Source organism: Mytilus edulis, chromosome 5, assembly GCF_963676685.1.
Source record: "Mytilus edulis chromosome 5, xbMytEdul2.2, whole genome shotgun sequence".
NCBI classification, from domain to species: domain Eukaryota; kingdom Metazoa; phylum Mollusca; class Bivalvia; order Mytilida; family Mytilidae; genus Mytilus; species Mytilus edulis.
In genome coordinates, this window is record NC_092348.1 from 759,181 (window position 1) to 779,750 (window position 20,570).

At 32.6% G+C, this 20,570-nt stretch overlaps 1 protein-coding gene across 1 annotated transcript; it reads left to right on the plus strand.

Annotated features, from left to right (window-relative positions):
• Positions 1-1,561: 1,561 nt before the first annotated feature.
• LOC139522723 (E3 ubiquitin-protein ligase TRIM45-like) lies at positions 1,562-20,253 on the plus strand. Its single transcript, XM_071316223.1, has 2 exons — positions 1,562-1,952; positions 18,360-20,253. Exon 2 carries the CDS (start codon positions 18,370-18,372, stop codon positions 20,059-20,061), a length of 1,692 nt encoding a protein of 563 aa, XP_071172324.1. The 5' UTR covers positions 1,562-1,952; positions 18,360-18,369; the 3' UTR covers positions 20,062-20,253.
• The last annotated feature ends 317 nt before the right edge of the window (positions 20,254-20,570 follow it).

Below are 20,570 nucleotides of genomic sequence, written 5' to 3' on the forward strand. Positions count from 1 at the left end.
ATTTTGTGTTATATGATATATGCATAATAAACAATAAAATTACACCACCCAACATTGTTCCCAGTATTATTGAATCAGATTTTGTAAGGATTGACACCTGCTGACCTGACTAAAAATGCTTAGGTGTCATATAAAAAACTCTTAGGACAAAGTGGAATAAAACTATACACCACTGTTGAAAACCTTAATTCTGATAACATTATTGCTGCATAAGTTAAATTCATTCATCAGGGTATTGAGAAGTTGATAGAAGTGTGCATCTGTATGTCACATACGAACTGTAACAATGAGCAAAACTCATACCTTGAAATGACAAATGTAAAACAGTTCTAACAAGAAAACCAGCGTCCTATATGTAGTTTATGTACAAATCAATAACAAAAAAAATCAAAATATGATATACAGCAACAAATGATACCACTGAATGACCTCGGATAGACACACACGTAAGCTGGCAGGGTAAAACATGATGACTGGCGTCAAAACCTCCCCTTAACTTGGATAGTGTACATATTTTTCACAGACTCTCAATCTTCGAAAGTATACATAGTTTAAAGTAATTTGAAAATGATTAATACACGTTAGTGGAAATTAGTACAGAACATGACAAAATCAAATCTTTAAAATGAGATATAACAAGCTATGACAATTTAAACAACACTGCCATAGCTTTCGTGATATTTTTCTTTCAACTGCCTATAGCGCTAACAGTGCTTTGATTAATACCCCTTTAGTCTTTCGCCACTTTATTATATAATCCTAAGACAATATTTATCATGTTAAATAATGGTATTATAAATCTGGTGTATGTTTGAAATCAAATAAATACTCTTCCAATGCTTACATTAGTGTCATGATTTTATTTCAAGCTACATCGTACCCAAAAGGTATATACCAATTTTTTTTTTAATTTCATGGCATGACTAGTATCAAATGAAAACTAACATCGAGTGGTCCCGATAAACATACATTCTGCATATTCATTCGTAAGGCGTTTATATATCTCGATTGATACTTTATGCACGTAGATATTCATGCTAGACTCGGTTTTAGTTTATTACCAGGATTACTGTGGCTTAATCGATTAATGACTATTGAACAGCGGTATACTACTGTTGCCTTTAATAATACTGACTTGAACAGGGATGTGTTCCAGGCACAAAAACTCCTCCAGCAGGGTTATGAATATGGACTCGACACTACATATGTTTTACGATTATCATCACGAAATTGGTTGACCAATACGAAGCGTCTGAGTCTCGACTCATGAGAGACCTGTTTTCGTTGTCTCAGATCTAAAACATTGCAGGCAAGTTGTTTGGTCTGATCTATAAACAAGCATTAATAATACCTAAAAACCACTCTCAAAATAAGCTTAGAAACAATTATGATGAATTATTCACTTGCAGGAAAAAAATTCGGCCTCATTGAATCCGTATTCATGTGAACTTCAATTTAACCCCTTAGCTAGAGCTGGTGCAAAAGAAAAGAATGTCAACATTGAAAGTGAAACAAAGATAAATCATTTGATTGACTGATTCGACCCACAAAATATCCTTAATTTATACAGGTAAATACAACAGGGATTAGCAGATTAAAATTTTGTTTATTAATGTTTATTAATATTTTAGGTTTTATACTCTAGGGGGTCGAGTGGTCTAGCACGTCCGTTATAGTGCAAGGCGATTTGGTACCACGATATTTCAGTAGCATGAATTCGAATCCCGGCGAGGGAAGAACAAAATATTTGCGAAAGCAAATTTACAGATCAAACATTGTTGGACTGATGATTACACGATTGATATTTACTGTTACCAAATTATCTACCTTGGGAAAATTTAAATTTGAGGTCACAAGACAGTATTGATTAAAGTCTACATGTCGTATGACAGGAAGATATTCAGCTGAGTGCCTAGCTATATATACCTGTGACAATATTTGTCAAGTTACAGGTATCTGTTGATTTTTTTAATTGGTCATTCTGAACTTAATGTCTCGTTTTATTTTACATTATTAATTTACTTATTCAAAACACATAAACAATAATTTTACACTTACAACGGTTTCTATGTACAATTGTACTTCCTTGTTTTAAAAGAGAACGATCATTATTTGTACATATAAAATCTTCTACAAATAAATAAGATTATAAGTCAATATTAAAATAGTAAATTGTGAGGCAGTTTCTTTCTGTTTTTTTTATCCGCAATCTCTTAATTAAATATATTGCACCAGTTTGATTTTTTGTTCTTAATCGAAAGTTCTGTCACAGCTATCAATTAGGAGAATGGCCAATACTATATACACATTATTGTGTAATTACAAATTTGCTAATTAGAAAATGGTTATTATTTATCAACTGAGGGGGTCGATCCAAATTTTTCACATCAAAAGGTTTTGTTGCCATCCCCACCCCCTTTTTACAATATTTTTTGTGAACCACATGATACCCCTTAGAACAATGTTTCATAAGTATGACCCTCCGAAAAAAATCCCCATTGATGAACGGGGGGGAAGAAGATGATGACTGCATGCAAATAACTATGAGAAGTATGTGGCTGTACGGTAACCTATAGATGTTAATTTATGTGTCATGTTGGTCTCTTTTGGAGAGTTGTCTCATTTGCAATCATACCACATCTTCTTTTTTTTTATATTGACACTATCTGTTACAGAGTGTGGCAGAAAGAGATTTTCCTTAATTGCAGTCATTTATTTTTTGATGATTTTGTACTGATTTTTTATAACACATTCTACATTATATTTTTATTCTTTCATATATGTTACATGGACTAATTAATTTAAGAAAGGTAGTTTACTTTGTCTGATTAGCAATCATTAATAATTGATATTCTCAAAATATTTTGAAATATTTTTATTGAAAAATTAGAGCACATAAACTGTAAGGTAAATATTGTATTACCCTGAAGTTCATCGTGACTTCCCATATTCTTTGTTTTGAAGCTGATGGAACTGATTTTGTTTACATTTTTTAGTTTTATTCCGCTTTGAGAAAACCATAAATACATAAAATGTAACATCGATTTTTGTTCTTATTCTTTCTCCCCTTTTTTTTCGGAAAAAAGAACATCTGACACATGCAAGAAAACAAAATGGGCAAATTTAGCATTTTTAAATGAATAAAATATAGACTGCAATTTAACTTGAACCTTCATGTACAGTCATACCTAAACTAATTGTCTTTGATTTTGTAGCTGATTATCCTTAAAAAGTCAAGCTTTAATTGGACAATAAGCCAAGTGTGTTGATATACATGAATATGTGCTAAAATTAATGATATGACGTAAAAAGTAAAAATAAATCAACTTTTTGTTCCATTTCATTTGACTACAACCAATAATTGTACAAATTTTAAATTTTATGTAAAACATTTCAATTCCGATTTTTACTATATGTTATGAATGAATGTACTTTTAATTGCATTTAATAAAAAATAGAAAAAACCATAATAAAGTGGGAAAGTGGGGAAATGTCTCTATTCATTAATGCCTTTAGTAAAATTTTAAAGTTTTAATTTTTTTAATCAGTTAGAGGAAGTGGAACTGAAAATTACACAGTGCAAATATCAGTGATTTTATGGTTCTGGTTCTTCCTACATCAGATATGTAGCTTTTTTTTAGCCTATATTTATAAAAATAAATATATAGGTTTTAAATTATAAGTCAAGAACATTTAATTTCATTTAAATGTGGAAATGTTTTACGATATCCCCGAGTGTATTCTTTTGTGTGTGTGAATGCAATGTTGCACAACAAAACGTTCCTTCATCCAAGCATATCTTGGATGTGCAGGATGAAGGTCATTCTTAGAATATGAGCTTGAGGCTCGAAAGTAATGAATTAGCTTAAATTCTCTATGAGGGGTGAAGCTTACATGTACTATCTCTGTTTAAAGAATCAAACTATAACCACCGGACCATAGATGGCCAGTGACCTTGACCCTAGTATATAAGCACATGTTCCATAATAATTTGTCATTATTTAAAGCAAGTTTGTGTCGACCAAATATAAAACCCATTGGGAAAGGGTGGGTCTGACTGATAATCCCTAGGGTGGGAATTAACTACTTTCGAGCCTCAGGCTCATATTCTAAGAATGACCTTTATCCTGCACATCCAAGATATGCTTGGATGAAGGAACATTCTTATTCATATTTCGCCTTCGGTCTCAAGTAATGAATTAGCTTGTTTAAAGTGTAGGCACAAACTAAAAACAATTTTTATATAAATGCCAACATTTAATAAAACATAAAAATCACAAGATCATCCAGTAACTACAACTGAAGAAAAGTGTTTTAGTACTGATATTATTCACTTCCCTGTTATAGAACTTATAAAAAGTTTTAGCATATGTCCAGACTAAGCTGTTGACATAATGTCTTTAATAGAACATGTTGAAGCTAAAGGCACGTATGAAGAGGTTCCTCTAAATGAGTGAACCTTAAAACGTCGGCTAGTATTAGAACTCTCTCTATAACTATCTAAACTTTACGAAAAGTTCCATAAAGAATAAAGAAACTCAGATAAATTCCTCACATATTTTGTACTCAAAACATGATAAATCATTGTCTTAACACCACAACGTTTTGGTTTATCAAAACCCTTGATCACCTCATTAGATAACTAACAGATCTAGTATTTTTCAAAAACTCATGTATATGAAAAAATAACGTGCCATGTCTCTGAATGAAATACATAGAATGTAAATCTACAGCTGATAAAGATTGTTCTTTGGCAGCTGTAGTCAAGGCAAATAAAGACACAAGTATAAAAGACAGTCTTCAATGTTAAATCCTCCAATAAATATAACGAACTTAAAAAAGAAAGCACTAAATTCATCTCCAAAGTGAAAGAGTATCTAACTCTTCCATTGCAGATTCAGGTTTCAGCAACCTTTAACACATATAGTAAACAAACAAATTTAGTAACATCTACTTCTTGAAGGATCAAGTCTGTTTCAACATAGAACAAGTAAAATCTACATTAAACATGCTAAATATGAAAAGCTTCTGTTTTACCAAAAAATTCAATAATCAATAGCATCTTTTTCAGATGGTGATAAGGAATTGGTTCTCCTTTGAACACACCAAATAATGAAATCTCTCAAAAAATATTGATATGGCTTGATCATAGATGCATGGTCTCCAAGATTAAGTGTTAACATATTTTACAATTGATTTTGAAATTTCCTATTTATATTAAAGTGATTTTTATAAATATATCTTCTTTCAACTGCCATCCTGTTGAATCTGTAAAAATTTTAGACATATGTTAAGTATCAAAATTTTCTTACCAGGATTATAATGAGCTGTGATAAAAATGTCCTTTCTTGAACACCAAGCTCAAATAATGAAATATTTGTAATAAGGCTGTCAAGGGACAAAGAGGTTATACCTCCTATTGCATAATAAAAGCAACTGAAATTGTATTTTCTGACTGTATAACTCTCTGTGGCTCAAAATTTCTCTCCAAAAGAAAAATATAGCCAACAATTCTAAGTAATCTATATGAAATGAGCATATGTTCTAAGAAGCTCCATCTACCAACAGAAATTTTTTCTTTAAATTTGGATCCCAAATCCTTCTAATGAGGCATCTGGTCCAATCCAAAAACTTATTTGGATGGGTCTAATCAATTTTCAATTTCTGATTTTAAATTGTTAAAAATTTCACCTTTTGATGATAATAATCACTGTAACAACTATACAGTGCTTCAACATTATTTCTCGCCATGTTTCTGCAATGTAACATTTCCACAGATACTGCATTAAAAACATTCCCAATTAGACCAATATATGATGCAAATCATGTATAATACAGTTTCACAATTCTATTTAAGAAGAACTTCCCAAGGAAGATAATTTTACTATTTCTCATCTGTCAGAAAAAACTTAAATAACTCAGTATCAATAATGAGACAAAGGAAAACAATGTGTTATCAAGAAATGAGTACCAACTTCTTAAAATTTATTCTGAAGCACAGTTTATCAAGCAATTGCACCATTTTTCTGTATTCACAGTACAACTATCTAAATTTTGATCCGTCATAAAAGAATCATCAATGAAACTATATCATGTATTTACTTCAAGTGACATTTTTTCATAAAAATGCATAGACAGTTTTTAAAACCTTAGTAAAAACTCTTGATGCAGAAGCCAATCCAATACAAAGAACATAAATATCATATAAATGTCCTTTCCACATGAATCAGGAGCTTATGATATAATCCTTATTGATACCAAAATATGTATCTGTGATATCTATGGATGTTAGCTATATATAGAGAAAAATAGTCATCCCTATGAATTAAATCTAAACAAATGATAAATGGTCCTGCTTCAAATACTGATTAGTTTGTTTGAATTTTTCAAATAGATAACAAGCCTCGAAGACCCATCTTTCTTAGGAACTAAGAAAATATAGGAAATAAACTGATTTTCCAATGATTCAAGCTCTTAAATAGCTCCCTTAGCTATCAATTTTTGGACTTCTGAAATTATTTCATCCTTATGCATCCTTATGAAAGGTGAAATGTCTTTTATTCAAAAATGATGAACCTTGTGGTACAACATTAAAAATAATTTTATAACCATTTCTTCTCAAATCTAATATCAATAGATCATTAGTAACATTTTCCAAATCATAATATTTAAGTTCTTTACTGTATATAGGAACTGGTTGAGAAAAGTGACCTCTTTGAAAGTCTCTGTTCCCTGTTGGGAAACCTCTCCCTCTCAATGAAGGGAATTGTCTATACGCTCTATTGATCGACAGAGCCTCTGCAGTTAAACGACTGATACTGCCTTCCCCATAACAGTTGGGTGTAAAATAATTGCTAGACCTGGAACCTCTTTCAAGGAATCTAGGAATTTTGGGATTTCCCAAGCAAAATCATGATTAAACTGTTCAACAAACAGGCTGAGATAATTGACCATTAATCTCACTAAAAGAAGCCTTCAAGGCTACTGAAAACCTTAATGCAGGATCAAAAGACAGAAGGCAGAGAAACTGTCTCAAACCTCATGAGGTTCTTTACTACATTTAATGATAATGCGTCAATGCATCAATATACCTGCCTATCTTAAATCTCAACAGTACTATCTTGAGAAATATTCAGAAATCTATAGGAGATTTTGAAGCTATACAAGTAGCACTAGATTTTAAAACTTAGTTTTCGTTGCTTTGTCATTAATTTCCAATTGCAATGCCTTTTATTATCTTTTATAAAACTTCTATGTTTTATACCTGTTTAAGAAAAGGATTTATTCAAAATACCTCTAGTTTTCCTATTAAATTTATTTATCTTTAATTTCTAAAAACAACCCAGAGGTGATGATAATCATAGCCATCACCCTGCAAGTGTTAACATCATTCTAAACATCTTGCAAAAGCAATACATTTGCATAATCAAATTTAGCCATTGTAATAAAATAATGTGTACCTGTACAGGTAAAACACGTGCAAATTCTGAAGAGTACTCATGACCTTCAGGTAAATAGAAATACTTTTAAATATCTACCTGTTTAACAAACAGGTTATGAATTAAGTAACAAATGTGCCGTACATCGTACTAAGGCAAAAACGTAATGAATATATAAAATTGTCATACATCGTAGACAATAAAAATTTTAATCAATTTCCATCGACACTGTCATCACCCTGTATAACCCCGATACAGATGAATCCGGACGTTGACGCGTTCGAATCGAACACACCGTGTTCCACTGAGTTCAGACAGTAAAGAATTGGTACTTTTAAAGAAAATCCAGTATATATTCTTCGGATATTTTGCTCCAATATATTCTTTGCCATAATACTCATTACTTACTAAAAGGTTTTTCAAATATCTGACATTTTTATACACAAACATCAAAAAACGCACGACGATATCAATGATAAAACGTGCTTTGTATTTTTAAATATTCAAAACTTAATGAATCTCGTGCCACATAGTTTTTTAAACATACATGTTTGAAAATTTCATAGTTTAAATTAACAAACTTATAAAGATCGTAGGTTTATGTTGTATCTAGAAACAAACAAATACACGTTTTTAAGTGGCTTTATTTTCATGTTGTGTACCGCTTCGTTGTCATTACACTTTTTCACACTGTACGCTTCGTTATTCATTCAATTTAAAGCATTTCCACTCATTTGATGAGGATGCCGCTTAAGAAATGATTTTCTGATATATAATTTTTTAAATTATTAGGCCGATAAGTACAAAATTAATACAAGATTTTGTGTAATACTCCAAAACTTGCCACTTAGTACCAGGAAATTTCGAGGTCGATCGTCCTCTGTCGCCCCATTCTCAAGATATTGAACTGTTTTTCATTATTTTTCCAGACACGTTTTTAGATTATTATAGTGTGGCATCATATTTACTGAAATTTGTTGTTAAAAACATGTATTTTTAAGATTATAGACCATAACAAATAAAGTCTAGGGTACGGCAACTTGCTCGTGTTGACAAATTTACTGTATGGCAACTTGTTTTCAACTGTATGGCAACTTGCTAATTTTAGAATAGTTATTTACCGTTCTTTCAAAGAAAATAAAGTATTAAGTTCAAATATCTAAGGTGGGGGGGGGGGGTACCCTTTTATGTTAAGCTGTTTTTGTCCTTTTCAAAGTTTTAATTTGTTTAAAACTTTTATTTGACTGATAAATTTTAAAAACTGTTAACTGTTTTCGACCCACTGTCTGTAATCTGTTTTGTTTAAATTTGTAATGTTGTTAACTGTTTATTTGAAATTGAGATTCCTGTTATCTGTTACTTAATACTTAAAGTGTTCACTGTTTTTGACATTATTTTCTCTGTTAACTGATCTTAACTGTTATTTACAAGAATCACATTAAAATTTGCTGTCCATCTCTTTCTTTACGTTGCTTTTGTAAAGGAGTGACATATTCAGCATATATGTAACTGTATACATGTCTCTAAAAAATCTTTGAGTATAGTAAATCCTTGATAAAATTGAGAATGGAAATGAGAAAAATGTCAAAGAAACAGAAGTCCGACCAAATAGAAGAAACAACCCAACGCAACGAGAAAATTATGCACTAGGGTGGGTGTCAATTCACAGATAGGAAAAAAACTTAGAACTGACACTCATAATTTTTAAATACGCTCTTTCCCTTCCTTCCTAATAAATAAGGCTTACTATTTGAGTTATGCATGTGTATATTTATGGAAAGAGAATCGTCCATAGATTTGATTTCCAATAGTAATAATGGTGAAATATAATCTTTTTTTTTGTGTAACCATGGCAACAATCAGCATTTATTTGATACCAAATATTGCAAAATAGGGGGTTGAACATGTCACAAAGATCTAAAAAATTTGGTCCAAAGGAAAATTTCAATTTTCAATCAATAAGAGTGATACCTATCCTGAAACCATAGACATATATCTATCAAAAGGTAAAAAAAATCATATGCATTTCTGCTGTTTTTTCCATAAAATTGAATTGAAAAGATCGAGCGTCAAATCTTTGTTGAAAAACAATACAAAATTTCTAAATCTATGGCGGTACGGATAGGAACGTATGGACGTTCAAACTGAAAATGGCTTATAAAATATGCTAAAAACAATCTAAATGTTCATATAAACCCACTAGGAAGGCTATATTATTATTCAACTATCTAAAAATCAATTCAATTGTACAAAAACTTTCATATTTAGAAAATTCACCATGGCTATAATGCGAAACTAAACTTGTAACTGTGTATTGATATACCTGAAGCTGTCTCCTAAGTGAGCAATCATTTAACTACAAAAAGGGGGTAGAAGTTCAATGTTGTTTCTTGAAACATATAAATGAACCAAAATTTAAAAAATGAAATAAATACAAGACAATATACAAATGTAGCAAAGGTTACGGACTCAAGTTGGGTCATGCAGGTGCAACAAATGCGGCAGTGTTAAACATGTTTAAGGATATCTCATTCCCCTCTTTATACGTCTAACCAATGTAGTTATATATGCCTTCTATTTGTAATGTATCCAAAACGTTAAAAGGAAAGGCCACTTCTTATCCAGCTAAAACCCTGGTCAGTCCTATGATAAAATAATTCAGATGTATATGGAATGTTTGATAAGTTATATTGACCCAGAGTACCTGGACGGAATTGTGAAAAATAAAGTACCTTTTCAATTTGCGATTCGTTAAATAACTGAACAGTGTGGCCTGGTAGAAGAGGCTGCAAATGAGGACTTGGTTCTCAAATTGATGTCAAATTTGCTAGTCTAAGACTTCACAAATGTAAAGATGGACCAAGGCTTTTTTTTATATCAGCTCAGAGATCTTAATTGGGACTTGGAGATGAAAAAGCGCTTCAATTTGTGACACCTTACATGTTACTTTCTGATTTATACACTGGTTTTGATCAATTAAAATAAAAATCAGTAAACCTTCGTAATTCCTTTTAATAAACTCATGTAAGCAATGAGTCGTATGAATACACTGACGGAGATGTAACCATAATTTATAAGAGCCCCCGCCATAAAAAAAAAAAAAAATGTTCGCGCCCTATAGTATTCACTCATTCTTTCTGTTTGTTACACTTTCCTACGTCATGACGATAAGGGGACGACCATTTGATATTCTGGGGGGGGGGGGGGGCAGGAGGATTCTGAAAATAGATAACTTGGCCTTGATAATCACAAAAATAAATGGTTTGTTCTGTGGTAGTTTGAAAATAAATTACCTGACTTGCAATGTATTGAAAATAAATAACTCAGCAGGTCTAATCGAAAGTATGAGATGGCACCAGATTCTTCATAAATTCATCTTTTCTCCCAAAAAAAATCGGGAAACTCTTCCCAATTTTTTTAATAATAAAAGTATAAATATTATTTGTATTTGAATATACTTAAAATGTCTAAAAAAATGGTTTCATTTAACTTGAGGTACATGTATATTGTTTCCGGAAACCTTACCCCCCTTTGACTTTAACAGGGCCGTAACTACATTGAGGCAAATACCTCATGTAGGAAATTTCAAAACCAAACGCTTGTCTCCATATCAAATTGTGTTCATGGCGAGTGCCTTGCAAGAAGCAAGTTCTGTTTTCCCTCAGACGTAGCCCTGATTTTTCGGGATCAATGTTTTTTTTATTTATTCGTCTTTTGTTCATTGATTGTCCTTTTGTATTCTGTTAGTGTTGCATTCCTTTTGTAATCTAGTAATTTTGTTATGAACTTGATCACGAGTTTAAAAAAAACAGCAGCCACAAACTTAACTATGTGAATTCCATTTTTGCTTTATCATGCACATTGGTCTTTTGATGCTAATAGAAACTTAAGTCTTACACTGAATTTATACATTTTGCTTTGAGAATAAAATATTGTCAAAAAATTATTAAAACAAAACTTGCATTTTCAGATTATAAAAGGGTTTTTCGGAACACCCAGAAAGCATGATTTTGCATCATTTGTTCTATAGCTTCTTGGGCCTTCAGTGGCTCCAAAACCCTTCCAAAAAAAATTTGGCCTCGCTCCGCTCGGCAACATATGTTTGCCAATACTTTTAAAAAAGGCTAGTTACAACCAAACTTCAATATTATGTATGTATGCAATACCTGTATATGCAGTTGGAAATATAAAAGATTCATTTCTGCAGAGGATGATGATTAATTCTGATTAAATGGTACATAATGACTTGACTATACATGTATTATTTATAATAAACAAAACATTTAAAAATTGTATGTTTTCGAATATCATAAATATAGTTGTGAAAATGAATAATCAGTCCATTGCTTTAATGAAAATGAAAACTCTTGCTTCAATAGTGCAGAAAATGAATAATCTGTCCTCTTAGTTTACGAAAATAAATAACCGATCAAAAACAAATCCTCCTGCCCCCCCCCCCCCCCCCCCCCCCCAGAATATCAAATGGTTGTCCCCTAACCCAAGTTTGCTACGACTGATTGACATAAGACATTTACTCAACAATATACATAACCAGAAGAAGCCTCCCTTTTGCTGTTTGAAGCATTTTCGATTATTCATGACATAGTCCTTTTTCTTGGAGTCAATCACTCCGTCTGCTTTTCCATCCGTTCAATTGTCTGTCCATGTGTCAATAAAAAAATATGGTACTTGCGTGTGTCTTCTGAAAATTAGTCAGCTTTATAAAAGATTCCTTATGGAGCTTGGCATTTCTGCGACTTTGTACAGTGGTTTTCAAACTTTTGAATACATTGAAGATATGCACTTCCCCTTTTCATTGATTTGGGTTCGTTTGGAAAAAAGGGTAAATTAAAGTTGCTGTTAAATCTTATCAGCATTTAAAATTTGTTGTTAACTGTTTTTGTCAAAATCGAGGTGATGTTAACATGTTAACGGACCCCTCCCCCCCAATCTAATTATGCATTAGATAAAATGCGTTAGATAGAAATACCATTTGCTTGACAGCATTTAAGATGTATGCAAATTATATATTTTCAAAAACTGACAAGAAAATTAATTCGAAATGCAATTCACGATTTTTTTCTCCTTACTTTCGATGAAAACAAAGTATTTTCTTAATTTTGTCTGTCCGAATTCTCGATCCTGTGGTTACCGGTCCTGTGGTTCGGTGGTTGTCGTTTCTTCATCTCTATCTTATTTGTTGTTTTCATAAATTGTTTTGTTACACTGTATATGAGTTAGGCCGTTAGTTTTCTTGTTGAGTCCTTCCACATTTTTCTGTCGGTGCTTTTTATAGCCGACTATAAGGTACGAGTTTTCGTTGTTGAAGGCCGTACGATAGCATATAATTGCTTGCATACACTTTATTTTATCCTGATGGATAGTTATCTTATTTGCTATCATACCACATTTCCACTGTTTTTATCTAAAAAAAAAAAAAGCTAGCACCAAGAAAAGATGAATGAACGGTTTATTTTACTGAACTTACACAACAAACAAGACAACAGTCGTTAGTAGTATAACGATATATAAATGTATTGAGATAATATGGTTGAAAAAAACTTTTTGTACAAAATCGAAAAGCGGTACGCAACGAGGCCTTCTGAACTGAATTAACGGCATATATTTAATAATATTTGATAAGTAAGACATTTTGTATATTTGTAAGCCTGTAAAGCTTTGATATCAACAAAATATCGTCACTTGATAATATCTCAACAGTGATTAATTTCCTCTTAAAATTATAATATATTGCAAGACGCCGTACAGACAAAAGTTGTTATTTTACAATTCGCCGTACAACGTCCTGCAATTCGCCGTACAACAAACAAACAATGTTTTTGTCCATATTCTTTAAAAAACATGTTTTTGACAACAAATTTCAGTAAATATGATGCCACACTATAATAATCTAAAACCGTGTCTGGAAAAATAATGAAAAACAGTTCAATATCTTGAGAATGGGGCGACAGAGGACGATCGACCTCGAAATTTTCCGGTACTAAGTGGCAAGTTTTGGAGTATTACACAAAATCTTGTATTAATTTTGTACTTATCGGCCTAATAATTTAAAGAATTATATATCAGAAAATCATTTCTTAAGCGGCACCCTCATCAAATGAGTGGAAATGCTTTAAATTGAATGAATTCTTAACTTGTTTACTTTTTTTTCTATTTCTCTCCGCTTCGTTAGTACCCAATTTCCGGTGGCGATGATACACAGTGTACATGTTTAAAAAAAAAATTACCACTAAAACATACAGACAGCAACCCATAATATCCGTTGTACGGTCGAAACACTCTCGGAGGTATTTTGTACATTTAAAAAAATCCTTATGTATAAGAAAGCAAGTGACGAAAGTGTAAATTGGTAGGACAATATAATTACTCGACAGATGCAAATATCATAGGCTGAGCATATACAGATAAACAAGTCCGATATATAATTTGATAGCATTTTTGAAAGTGTTTACCATACAACATTCAATGTATGGTTACAGCACTGTCCCAGGTTAGGGGGTGTCACGAAATGGAAGTTCCTTTAAAATATAAGTTCCAAAAGGAAAAATAAATGGTAAAGAATATTTTTTCCAGCAGGAATATATATTATTACAATGTTTATAACAAAGTTTCCATTGGAACTTCTGTAAGATGGAACAAATATACGTTGACAGTGTGTTCGCTAACATGTTTAATCCCGCCATATTCTGTATGTGCATGTCCGAAGCCAGGAACATGTAATACAGTGATTACATATTTTTGTCTACCATTTTGGGCACAAATTAGACCGCAAGTTTTCTCGTTTGAATTGTTTTACATTTGTCATTTCGATGTGTTTTAAAGCTAACTATGTGGTATGGACTTTTCTCATTATTGAAGGCCATACGGTGACCATTAATAACTGTTCATTTTTGTGTCGTGTGATCTCTTGTGAAGAGTTGTCTCAATACCACATCTTCTTTTTGATATAGACAGCAATCAAAAACAATCAATGAATTATAGGCGTTTGGCCTGAATCTTAAAGGCGGGTTCAAGGGGTCATGGATTACAATAGAGTTATACATTAAGGCTAAATAATATGTGTATACAATAAAGATGTAACTTATACAGTTAATCCCTCATACAGATTAATCGTACAGTGTAGTGAGTGTGGTGCTCTTTTTACACGAGACATTGGATCTTATATTCCCATTCGGACCAGACGTGACTGCGTACTTTTACGTCCCACAAAGCTAAAGGGATGACCAACTTCAACCAGGTTTTACTACCGGTCGGAAAAAGACCAAAGTGACCATATCTACTAGTAAATTACTCACTCACCCTAGGCCTTTACCAAATTCTTTCATAGATAAAAAAAAAAAATGGCTATAATGTAGAAAGTTTTTGCTGTACCTATTAAATCAGAACATCACTTAACATTTTTACAAAATATATGCACACTTATGAGAACTCGTAAGATCGTACATTCTCTCGATACTGTTTACTTATATTTGGCATTGCATTAGTTAATGCGTTTTATTACGTCTTTACCTAAATCCGTTGGATATATACTGACAGATACTGTAGTATTGAATACCATGATTTACCTCTTAGTTGTAATTTTCTTTGAGTTAACTATTAGCTACTAAAATTACTCTTTTGTCGATATTTTATTAATATGTTTTTTGTGCCTTGTACCGACATTTTGGGTTGAGTCAATTGCAACTGTACGGGTTTTTTTTTGGTATCATGTTGTGCTGTTACACCAGTGTCCCAGGTTAAGGAGAGGGTTGAGGGCTCACGGGTTCAATCCCGCATCATTATTTTTGTGTCTGTCCAACGTCAGGCGCCTGTATAGTACATTGGTTGTATAGATCTATCATATTTTTTTTTTGTAAATGAATAATTCATAAGTTATAAATATATCACTGTTAGTTTTCCCGTTTTAAATTTTTCATATATATATTTTTTTTATATCGGGGCCTTTTATAGCCGACACTACGGTTTTCCTCATTGTTGAATGTTGTACTTTGGACTATAACAATTGTTTTAGACACACACTTCATTTAAACTTTGATGGAAAGTTGTCTTACCTGCCATCACACCACATCTACAAATTTTATATGTAAAAAAAAACCTCAAAAAACAAGAAAGAAAAAAAACCAGTTGGACTGCCATCTAAGGCATTTGGCAAACTAGGTTCAACGAGCTGATATGGCTGCTTTTTTTGGCGAATTTGGAACAACATCGGCATTTAGAAGAGCCTCTAATTGTGAATAGTACGAGTCATCAAAGTTGTATTGGCTGTACTATACTTTTTGAAACTTTATTTGCTCTGAAATATATTTGTTAACAGTCTATTTCATCTGGAATAACGTTGAAATTTAAAATTTTCAATAAAAACATTTTTGTCGGCTGTTCGCTGGTTTAAAATTGCAATTTTGGCTTTAAACGACTTTTTTTTTATGTTCAACTACTTTGATTAAGTTAACAAATAAAAAATTACAATACAATATAGGAAAAGGGTCGCCGATGCGATCTCGAATACCTTAATAAGAAAGTGATTTGTGACGGTTTTTGTCAACGAACTGTACAGTGATTAATTAAAAACGCACAACGAACTCGACACATTTGGAGGAACGAACAATACCGTTAGACAAAAATTATTAAGTATGATATTGCGTTTATTATAAGTTCTAGGGAACATTAGAAGGCACGTAGTAATCCAACGTATAGTTTTATATTATTGCTTAATGTATTAATACGCAAAGGTGTATGCACGAAAAGATATTCAGCATTGTTTATCGCATAAAACGTATGAAATTGCACCATGCCCGTGCGTTTTGCATCTAGCAGTTTTATCGGACGGTCTATGCAATATCTAATACTTACAACAATCGTATAATTGAATAAATAAACTAACAAGCACATTGACATATTTATATATACACAAATAAGATCGAGAGAGGCATTCGAAATTGTTGTCATCCCAATTGTGTCCTGATTATCGCTTCGAACGCGTCAACATCCGGATTCATTTGTATCGGGGTTATACGGGGTGGTCATACATCGTAGACAAGAAATGTTTAAGTCATTTCCATCAACACTTGTCATACATCGTAGACAATTGAGATATTATTATTTCTAATTAACATATTAACAGTAGCACTTGTCGTACATCGTAGACAAGTTAAATGTAATTTAAGTAACTTTCCCCTAAATCTTAGATAAAAATTAAATAAAATAACTAAAAAGAATTCAAGTGAAGTGTTCAATTCACACCCTCTAGAAAAATAATGACAAGTTATTATGGAACAGGTGCTTATATACTAGGTTCAAGGTCACTGGCCTTCTATGGTCTGGTGGTTATAAAATTTAAAATTGAGAACGGAAATAGGGAATGTGTCAAAGAGACAACAACCCGACCGTAGAAAAAAACACAACAGCAGAAGGTCACCAACAGGTTTTCAATGTAGCGAGAAATTCCCGCACCCGGAGGCGTCCTTCAGCTGGCCCCTAAACAAATATTTACTAGTTCAGTGATAATGAACGCCATACTAATTTCCAAATTGTACACAAGAAACTAAAATTAAAATAATACAAGACTAACAAAGGCCAGAGGCTCCTGACTTGGGACAGGCGCAAAAATGCGGCGGGGTTAAACATGTTTGTGAGATCTCCCCCCTCCCCCTATACCTCTAACCAATGTAGAAAAGTAAACGCATAACAATACGCACATTAAAATTCAGTTCAAGAGAAGTCCGAGTCTGATGTCAGAAGATGTAACCAAAGAAAATAAACAAAATGACAATAATTCATAAATAACAACAGACTACTAGCAGTTAACTGACATGCCAGCTCCAGACTTCAATTAAACTGACTGAAAGATTATGATTTCATCATATGAACATCAGGCACAATCCTTCCCGTTAGGGGTTTAGTATCATACCATCATAACATATATGAGATGAACATAACCCGTGTCATGCCGACAACTGGTTTTTTAATAAATGTGTTCCGACGCAAAGACCCTATAAGTGAATCAATATTAACGCCCAAATATGCAATCTTTAATGACCTGACAACAGTATCGTAACTATATCCCTTCTTAATTAGTCTATTCAAAGGTTTTGTTAGTTTCTGAAGTGAATACTGATACCTTTGTGCTTTATAAAGAATATTTCCATAAAAAATTGGATGTGAAATACCTGAACGTATAAGAAATCTGCATGTTGAGCTATATTTACGAATGATGTCCTTATACCGATGATAAAATTTAGTAAATGTTTTGACTAGTTTGTCGAAAACCCTGGTGTAATAATTATAGTTTGTTTCTTTAAACAGAGATATTACATGTAAGCTTCACCCCTCATAGAGAAGTTAAGCTAATTCATTACTTTAGACCGAAGGCGAAATATGAATAAGAATTAAAGGCCCTTAATTGAAATATTAAATATGCTTTTTCTCCATCGATATCTTTGTAATAATTTAATAAATTAATTGTACCTATTTACAAATGTTTTTTAGAATGTACACATCTGTTACAGTCCAATATCTTTCCCAAGAAATATCATCAAAATGATTTGTACACTTTAGAAAGTTGAAATAAACATGTTCCTCTGCATGTTCAGAAACTTTGTATACAGTTGTTAATCTTACGAATTTAATCTAAGTCGGTTTTAAATTTTCACATCTTATTGATAATGAACCACAACATATGAGTGATCAGATACACTACCCTTGAGAGATTGGTCATCCTGTAATGACCCCCTGTAAGTGCACCGACCCCTTAGCTGATAAATTATGACTATTATTCAAATAACGGTTTCTATTCAACTTTTATTGTTTCTATAGTTTAGTTCTAATAAAATCCTTGAATTAATTTTCGTCCTTATGGAATTTTAAACATGAACCAGTATAATAACAAATACGTTGTTTTAGGTAGTAAAGTATGGCATCCAACATTCTTTGTGGACCCTGTAGCCACGTCAACACACATAAACATGCACAGAAATGGTGTACTAATTGCGAGGAAGGTTTTTGTACTGACTGCGAACAGGTTCATAGATCCATGAAGGTCACTAGAAATCACACACTGATATCTACCGACGATTATCGTAAAATTGAACATGTCCCCGTCAACCTGAAATGTGATACCCATGACAAGAAAGTTGATCTATACTGCAAAACACACGACGTAGCGATTTGCATAGCCTGCTTTCCCTCACTACACAAACATTGTTCTGATGTCATTCCCCTCGACGAAGCAGCAAAAAATGCAAAGAGATCGACAGCCCTGGATGACTTGGTGGATTCAATAAAAGTTGTTTTAGAAAACTTAAAAGATTTCATCAAGAATCGCAACAATGCTATGAAAAATCTTGAAATAGAAGAACAAAGCGTCAGAAAATCAATCAGTGAAATGAGAGCGAATGTTAACAAACATTTAGATGACCTTGAAAATAAAATGTTAGATGATTTGTCTCAACGGTATGAAAATTGTAAATCAAAATATGGAGAAGTCCAGAAGTATTTGAATAAAACTGAAAAAGAAATTAAGTTACTACAAGAACAAACATCCCAAATGAAGCTTGTTGGATCCGACTTACAGGTATTTCTTGGCACTCGTCAGATGAACAAAGTAATCCATAATGAGGTACAAAGCGTCAAATCAATGACGAGCACTTTACAGGATTACAAGATAGGGTTTGAGATTCACCAAGGAATAGCTTCGTTACTAGAAAATGTCGATAATTTCGGCAAGGTTGAAGTTGAAGAAACCACTCTCAATTTACCATTCAAAGAAGCAAAGGTCGACCAAGCTCAAATAGTACATACACCAATCGGTCAATCGTTTGATCGAACAAGGCTTCAATTGAGACAAAAGTTCAAAATCAAAGACAAAAAAAATAGAATGAATGTCCGCGGATGTGGGGTTTTACCAAATAGTCATGTATTGATTGTCGATTACCATGGAAACAAAGTGATAATGGAGTATAGTGACGACGGAAAACACATCCGTGATATACCAGTCTCTGGAAAACCGTTCGATTTGGCGACTTTAGATAGCGGTCGCATAGCCGTTTCATATGGTGGAAATACTATGGAAATATTGAACATTAACAACAAAATGGTTCACGCCAAAGTAACTTTTAGATCGAGTTGTTGGGGAATTTCATACCAGAATGGACACATTTATATAATAGTTACTTATGAAGGTATTGTGGAGATGGATATGTCAGGGAAAATATTACGTACAATAGGTGGGAAATATGCTCAAGGTGGTATTTTTCATATCACTACAACAAACGATAGAATATATTGTACCGACTATTACAAAAAATTAGTACACTGCTGTAGTATGACGGGTGAGGATATTTGGACATTCACTGACCAGGCTCTTGTTGATGCAAGGGGAATATCAGCTGATGTCGATCAGAACGTTTTTATTGTGGATACATCTTCTAACAACCTGATGATGATACAACATGATGGGAAGGTCAGTAAGACCTTACTTACTGAATCTGACGGTCTGGACAAGCCAGTCCCCGTACATTACAATAGAGACAAGAAATTACTGTTGGTGTGTAATGTAAAAGGAGATGCCTTTCTATATAGTGTTATAAGGTCAGAGACAGAATAATCATACAAGGACTGAAAATGCACCCTTTACAAATTGTATATCGTTTTAATGAAAAATCTATATTGACTTATATTGGATTTATTGAATGGATGTTGAAATATTTTAACATTACATTTAGTTAACGCTCGATAGGATTTAACCTAATGTAAGATATGAACAATGTCGAAATAAAAAAAAATGTATGTTTTAAAATAATCCCGTTTTTTTTTATCAGAGCACTGTGTCACACTCAAACTTGAAAATAACATTTTCGATATAACGAAGCTTCAAATACGACAGCCTTCGTGTGATTGGGAATGACCAGCACATAATCGTTCATCACTACTAAGGAAAAGTATTCCGTCTGATAAAAATGTAGAGGTCTTGATTTAGTTGTTAATGGTGAAATGCTGAAGTTTGGAATATCAAACAAATACAAATGTAGATTTTGGTATACTTTAAAAACGACTTTCTCACATTCAATCGAAAATCAGAAAGGATCCTTTTCAAAAGTAAAACGACGAAGAGAA